Source organism: Pyxicephalus adspersus, chromosome 2 (genome assembly GCF_032062135.1).
Source record: "Pyxicephalus adspersus chromosome 2, UCB_Pads_2.0, whole genome shotgun sequence".
NCBI lineage: Eukaryota > Metazoa > Chordata > Amphibia > Anura > Pyxicephalidae > Pyxicephalus > Pyxicephalus adspersus.
The window spans coordinates 245,179-252,433 of record NC_092859.1 but is presented as its reverse complement, the minus strand read 5'-3'; the positions used below and the strand labels follow the sequence as shown (position 1 = coordinate 252,433).

Sequence of the window (7,255 nt, the reverse complement as noted above, 5' to 3'; positions counted from 1 at the left end):
CCATCATTCCTTCCCTCCATCTAACTCTTCCCATCATCCCTTCCCTTCATCTATCTCTTCCCATCATCCATCCCCTCCATCTATCTCTATCCATCATCCCTTCCCTCCATCTATCTCTTCCCATCATCTCTCCCCTCCATCTATCTCTTTCCATCATCTCTCCCCTCCATCTATCTCTTCCCATCATCCATCCCCTCCATCTATCTCTATCCATCATCCCTTCCCTCCATCTACCTCTTCCCATCATCTCTCCCCTCCATCTATTTCTATCCTTCATCCCTTCCCTCCATCTAACTTTTCCCATCATCCCTCCCCTCCATCTATCTATTCTGATCATCCATCCCCTCCATCTATCTCTATCCATCATCCGTTCCCTCCATCCGTCTCTTCCCATCATCCCTCTCCTCCATCTATCTCTTCCCATCTCCCCTCCATCTATCTCTTACCTCTATCCCTTCCCTATAGCTTTTCTTCCTCCATCACCTCCTCTTCTCCCCCTCCATCCCTTCCTGTTTCCTTCTCTGGTCCCAACCATATAACCCGCTCAGTGAGATGCAGCTCTACAAATTCTGTCATGAGGGATTAGTCAATCAAACCATGGCCCCGGCTACACGTGATGGTTGGTGGCCAATCAACTGCGAACTATAATCTCTCTGCGCGGATTCCTTTTTCCCGCTACAAATTGATAGGGGGCGGGCGTTATGCAATTATCCAACCAGCGGGCAGAAAGGTTTGACAAACTTGGCTGTCGCCCAATCAGAATTCTCCCCGCCACAGCGGACAAGTATATGAGACGGACGGCCCGAGCCGGGCTCGGCTCTCGGTAACAGGTGGGGGGAGGGGCGAAATAGAACCGACGGCGACATCAACAGCCCAACCGAGCATGACGGAAGTGGAGCCCCGGGGCCTAGACCCGGCCCTAGAGCCACAGGAGATTGAGAAACTTTCCCCGACTGCCATAGGGCGCAACCAGGTGACCAAAAAAGTGCTGGGTAAGTCCATATGTGATCAATATAGACTGGGCCTGGACTGCTGTGCATATAAGTGACCGAAGCACTATAGACAGGGCCCGGTTTGCTGTGTGTATGGGACCGGTCCAGTATAGACTGGGCCTGAACTGCTGTGTATGGGACCGGTCCAATATAGACTGGGCCCGGGTACCTGTTCATATAAGTGACTGGGGGTGGTAGTAGTATTGTAGGGGAACCTGTAGGAATGATCTGGGGAGGATGGGGGGGGGCTAGTGGTACTGTAGTAGTACTGTGCTGTAGGTAAGATGTGGGGGGGAGTAGTACTGTAGGTATGAGTGTGGGGGGGTATAGTAGTACTGTAGGTATGATCTGGGGGGTGTGGGGGGGTATAGTAGTACTGTAGGTATGATCTGGGGGGTGGGTGTAGTACTGTAGGTATGAGTGGGGGGTAGTAGAGTAGTACTGTAGGTATGATGTGGGGGGTAGTAGTACTGTGCTGTAGGTATGATCTGGGGGGGTGGTGTAGTAGTACTGTAGGCATGATGAGGAGGGTTGCTGGTAGTATTGTGGATGGCTTTCCTGCCCCGAGTTGATGCTGTCATGTCATTGGCTGCTCTGGGCATAGAATTGGTGCCATGTTTGTGTGACGGGCCCTTGTTGTCTTGCAGCCACCCAGGTGCAGGGTACGGTGAAGTGGTTCAATGTACGGAATGGATACGGATTTATAAACAGGTATGATGACTCTGCTGCCCCTCCTCCCAGCTTTACCCCCCATGCTGAGATAACGCCAATACTTTCCTTGCAGGAATGACACCAAAGAAGATGTCTTCGTCCATCAGGTGAGTAATTTGGCTTCCTGGTGGTCATTGTGACGACTTGCCATGGCAGTCCTGGTAATATGGAAAGTTACTATTTCTTCCAGACGGCCATAAAGAGAAATAACCCTCGGAAGTTTCTTCGAAGTGTTGGTGATGGTGAAACCGTTGAGTTTGATGTTGTGGAAGGAGAGAAGGTGGGTGACACGCTTGGGGTGAGAAGGTGGGTGACACGCTTGGGGCGAGAAGGTGGGTGACACGCTTGGGGCGAGAAGGTGGGTGACACGCTTGGGGCGCGCATGGGGTGAGAAGGTGGGTGACACGCGAGTGATTTCTGAGCCACGGTGCCATCTGTTCATTATCTTTTTCTGTTCAGGGGGCAGAAGCTGCCAATGTGACTGGCCCCGGAGGTGTGCCAGTGAAAGGCAGCAGATTTGCCCCAAATAGACGAAGGTTTCGTAGACGTCCTTTTCGGCCCAGGGGTGACATGTCTAGTTCTGGTGGAGAAGGTGGGAACGCAGAACAGCTGAGTGAGGGAGAGCGGACGGAGGATGCATCTCCCCAGCAAAGGCCACGTAGGCGCCCACCACCTTTCTTCTTCAGACGTCGCTTTGGAAGAGGGCCCAGGCCACCTGCGCAGACCACCGAGGTGAGGGCATGAAATATCTACACCTTAGATTCTCTGCTCTTCCTCATCCTGCCACATTGCTCTAATTCTTCTGATTCACAGCTTGTACAGGTGAAATGGCATTACAAAATACTTGGTCACCCATTGGCCCTCCAGTCTAAGGGTGCCGAGAGTGTCTCACATTGGCTGTACAGTCTAAGGGTGCCGAGAGTGTCTCACATTGGCTGTACAGTCTAAGGGTGCCGAGAGTGTCTCACATTGGCTGTACACAGTCTAGGGGTGCCGAGAGTGTCTCACATTGGCTCTCCAGTCTTACTCAGTGGTGTAGAATACTAAGGGGTTCACATGCTGCGTCCTCTCTGTACAGGGTATCTTGGGTCTGTGGTAGGGTTTTACCCGTCGTGTCCTGGGGGCTTTCTGGTCTGCAGTGGGTATTCTAGGATTTGCGTCTTGGGTCTTCTGCTCTGCAGAGGGGGTTCTAGGAGTTTGCGTGGTTTGGGATCTAGGAGTGACATGTTGGGGTCTGCGGTTGGGCTTCTAGGAGTGGCCTTTGTGGTCTTCTGGTCTGCAGAGGGTGCAGGGTTTTGTGGCTGCTGGTTATACTTTATGTACTTGCAGGGTATTTGGTCATATGGGGAATAGTCTGGATGCAGAGGGATCTTGGGAGTCACACAGCAGGTCTTGTGGTGGGCAGAGTATTTCGGGTCAGGAGTCCAGACTACTAGGTGTCATGCTTTGGGTTTTGTCTCTTCTGTAGGATGCGGAGAATAAAGACCCAGCAGCATCAGAAGCTCAGCCTGGCGGAGATGACCAGCAGAGGGCTCCCTCGCGCCGCTTTCGTCCCAGGTGGCGTAGGTGAGTATTTGTGTGTTTGTACTTCTCTGGCTGCATTGTGACATTACTGGCCGCAAAGGATTGCTGGCTATAGATATAATATTCTGCTGGTTCTAGAATGTTGCAGTTCTAGAAGTGGGACAAAGCAGAGGTGAGATGAAGTAGGATTGTATTACCTTAAAATTAAACCTTGGCAGACCTGCAGCCATCGCTAATGTCTATTTCTTAGTCAATAGATTTCAGTATACCCGACAACAGATTGAAGACTGACACAATATAGAGACCACTAACACGTCTGGCCTTCAGAACCAGGCCCATGTTTATCTCTCCTGAAAAATATCTGTGACCTCAGTGCAAGCTCTAACACTTCATCATTAGCTGGTTTCTTGGTGGGTACGAGTATTTTCCAGTTATCACTTGGACAAGGCTTCCGGGGGCGCTGCCATGTGGAAAGAATACCGGCAGCTTTCAGTCCTTACCAAGTCCAAAACTGGGGACAATGAAGCTCAGATGCAGCTTCCAAATTCTGGGTCCTGGGGGGAAGATTGTAAATAATGAAATTCTACCAGGACATTGCTTATTAGAATGTTCCCAGTGCTGTACAGATTCATTCAGAGTCCTGGTGCTAAGGGGCACTTACCTGACTTACATAATAGGCCGAGCAGAATGTTTAATCCACACCCAAATATGAATATGTAATACTAGGAGACATGGCTCTTGTCATTCATTCTGGACAATTACTGTATAGAAGGGGGCAGGGTGGAGGAATGGGCACGGAGGGGATCAGGGGGAATTGGGACAAGTGGACATGTAGTAGACGGAGATGATGAGAGAAGAGACTTCATCCACAGTAACAGGGCTGAGGGAGGCCAGTGATGATTTACAGGTGGAAGGGGTGGGTATGGTTGGAGTGGCTCGGTGGGCAGATTTACAGGTGGAAATATCCAGTCCTTGGGCCCCATAAGAGACATGTTCCCCACATTCCCTGTGTTGGGTGCCTACAATTGCCTAACATCCCAAATCTCTATATAGACCCTTCCGTCCTCGACCCCCACCAATGCAGACCTCGGAAGGGGAGGGCGATGGCAAATCCCCAGCTGATGGAACACCACGGCCAGAGCCTCAGCGTCAGAGGAGACGCCCGTATTTCCAGCGTCGCAGGCGTCCAGGGGCAGCCCCAGGGCAGACTTCACCCCAGGTGGGTTATTTTGTTTGCTGCAGAGAAGGTTCTGGAGGTGTGTAGCAATGTCTTTGTGTAACCTGTTCTTTATTTTTTAGGGTGAAGGAAAGGCTTCATCAGAACCCAGCCAAGGCTCCCCCCCAGAAGATTCTCCTAAACAGCCTGATAGCCCTTCAGAGGCAGGAGAGAGCCATTCTGAGGTGCTATCTGCTATCATGGCTGCACATTGTGTAAAGATTTACCTTAGGAAAGGGCCTCACCCTGTGTGCTCAGCTTATGGTGGCAATCGAAATTGTTTCATTGTATGGGGAAGTATAAAGCCTGGCCATAGGGTAGAGACCGGTCATTTTTACTGTTTGGCCTGTTAAATGCATGGGTGTTGGGAAACCTCTAGTTAAGTCTATGTATATTGGTAGAGGACCTGTCCTGGCACAGATGGTGAGGATGGGTTTTGTTGTCCTGGTTGTAATCCTAATTTCTATTGTTTAGGCCTCTTCTCCATCCCCAGCTGTGGCAGCAGACGTCTCCTCTCAGGAGTGATCTCCTCTACCAGCTGTCTGTTATCAGGTATTGGGTCTCATATATGGGATTTATGGATATGAGGGGGTATTTGGCCTTCTGTACTGGATGTTACAGGTAGGGGTATATATTAGACATTATTGCAGTCATTGGGTGGTGTAGATGGGGCAAGGGCTCTATTTACCCTGTTGGGTCTTACAGATGGGGTGATATCTCTATGAATGGGCAGTGTTGGAGTTTCTAGATTTGGGGTGGGATTGGTATACTGTACTGGATGTTACAGGTAGGGTATGTATTGGAGATATTACTGTCATTGTGTGGTGTAGATGGGGCAGGATCTCTATTTACCCCTTATTGGCATTAGATAGGCTGATGTCCCTATGTATCGGCAGTGTGTTGGAATTTATGGATATGGGGGGGGTTGATCTTCTGTATTGGGTGTTACAGGTAGGGTATATGTTTGACATTATAATAGTCATTGTGTGGTGTAGATAGGGCAGGATCTCTATTTACCCCTTGGGGTGATGTCTCTGTGTTGGGCCCTATAGATGCTATGATCCCCATAATCCACCATGCTGCCTCTAATCTATTTTCTTTCCCCGCTGTCAGGTGCCTCGGATTTCCATCTTACTGCCGCATGCATCTTTGAAGCACATTGTGGAATAATATGAAGCGTGTTTTGGTGTTTGGGATTGTTTGCACTTTTGGACTTTATTTCTTTATTGCACTGACCTGTGCTGTAGTAAAGATGGACGACCGCAATCTGAGTGGCTTTTTTGTGTTCATTCTACACAAACCCAGAATAATTCTACAGACTGAGCAGCACTGCTTTCTGATGGAAGGGTGTTTGGGGTAGAATTCATGGGGGCATATTGACTTGCACTCTAATACCCATAAAAAAGGTTTTTACCCAAATTTTCATACAGTACCCCATCTGAAATTGATCAGACTAGGTCAGTTTTGCTGAAAGTGTAGAAATGGCTCAGATAATGGAACCCCCCACATGGACACGGTCTATGCTACTGATCAGCTGATCTTTAATTTTCGGGGCCCATATTGGATGTTGAGTAAATATGGCTGCCTGGCATTCCCTAGGGTATATCCCGGGCTGAGAAGCAAAGTGTGAAATGCTTATTATTCATCCCAAGCAGGTTAGCTATGAAGCAAAGTGCCATTCAACATGGCCATAGGGGGTATTGCTGTGATGAAGCGTCATCATGTGTCACTTCATTGGAAGAGTTAGAACCTTGGCATCTTGCTACCTTTTTCCTTAACCCGAGGTCCTCTGACACACTAAGCCATTTATAATCCAGGGAATGGTGCGAAATGTGGAATTGACTCCCTCTGGAAGTTTCAGCAACTTCTATAGATTGCCTTAGGAAAACGTTGGATGATTTCTAGAAGCACAGAATATAACCGGGTAATAAAGTGTAAAAGTAAAGATAACCGAGACTGCTGATCCAGGGAACATTACATCATGGGGTCAGGAAGGAATTTTTTCTTCCCCTGTTGCAGTACCTTGAGCCCAGGGTTTTTTTTTTACCTTCCACTTGTTTAATTGTATCTATAGGCTTTTATCTGGGATATGTTTATTTCCCCAGTGGGTGTAAACTTGATGGACTTTTTTAACCTGACTTACTATGTAAGGGCCCTCACAGCAGTGAGACTGTGCCTGGAATTATCCAATAAGCATGTAGTGTGGGGTTACTATAGCTGCACCCCAAAACCCACTTATTATCACAAAGTGCCAACATGGTGAATTACCCTGCATACTGAGGTTTTAGTTTAGGAAACAACTCCCACATTAACATCTTTTGTCTTTACATTTTGTTTTCAATGATACAATTTTTTAATTGAAAGGTAAAGGTTTGCGTTTGGCATGCTTTTGAACAATTTGATTTTTGCCTTTTGTATGCATGCTGATAATTTGTCTAACCTTGGCTCAGACTCATATAATTCAAAGCTGAAAACGGCTGCTCACAAGCATAAAATGATTCAAAGTAAGGAAACCAAATGCTTTCATTGACTTAGTGTGAAATTCTCTGACAAATAATTCTAAGGATTGTCAGTTGTCATCCCTTCTGTCTTCTCTCGTGTATCACACGCGTGTGTCTCCATCTTACAGAACTACAAATTGCAGCCGCTACAATGCTAGAGAGTTCCTTGTAGATTCCCCGATGGCTTGTAGGATTTTCTGCTCATGTAGAATTTTATAAATCATTTTTAGATTCAGAAAATATTTCAGCAGCACACGTTCAAGGTTTTCTCTCCAATGCTTTGATATCACAAAACATTCTTTCTGCTGTTT

The 7,255-nt window shown here is 47.9% G+C and overlaps 1 protein-coding gene across 1 annotated transcript; it reads left to right on the top strand.

The window, feature by feature from the left end:
• Window positions 1-750: 750 nt before the first annotated feature.
• On the top strand, window positions 751-5,709 carry YBX2 (Y-box binding protein 2). The gene is made up of 10 exons (XM_072399175.1): window positions 751-992; window positions 1,640-1,703; window positions 1,777-1,810; window positions 1,894-1,983; window positions 2,163-2,435; window positions 3,172-3,269; window positions 4,281-4,446; window positions 4,527-4,628; window positions 4,918-4,995; window positions 5,557-5,709. Exons 1-9 carry the CDS (start codon window positions 884-886, stop codon window positions 4,966-4,968), a joined length of 987 nt encoding a protein of 328 aa, XP_072255276.1. The 5' UTR covers window positions 751-883; the 3' UTR covers window positions 4,969-4,995; window positions 5,557-5,709.
• Window positions 5,710-7,255: the final 1,546 nt, after the last annotated feature.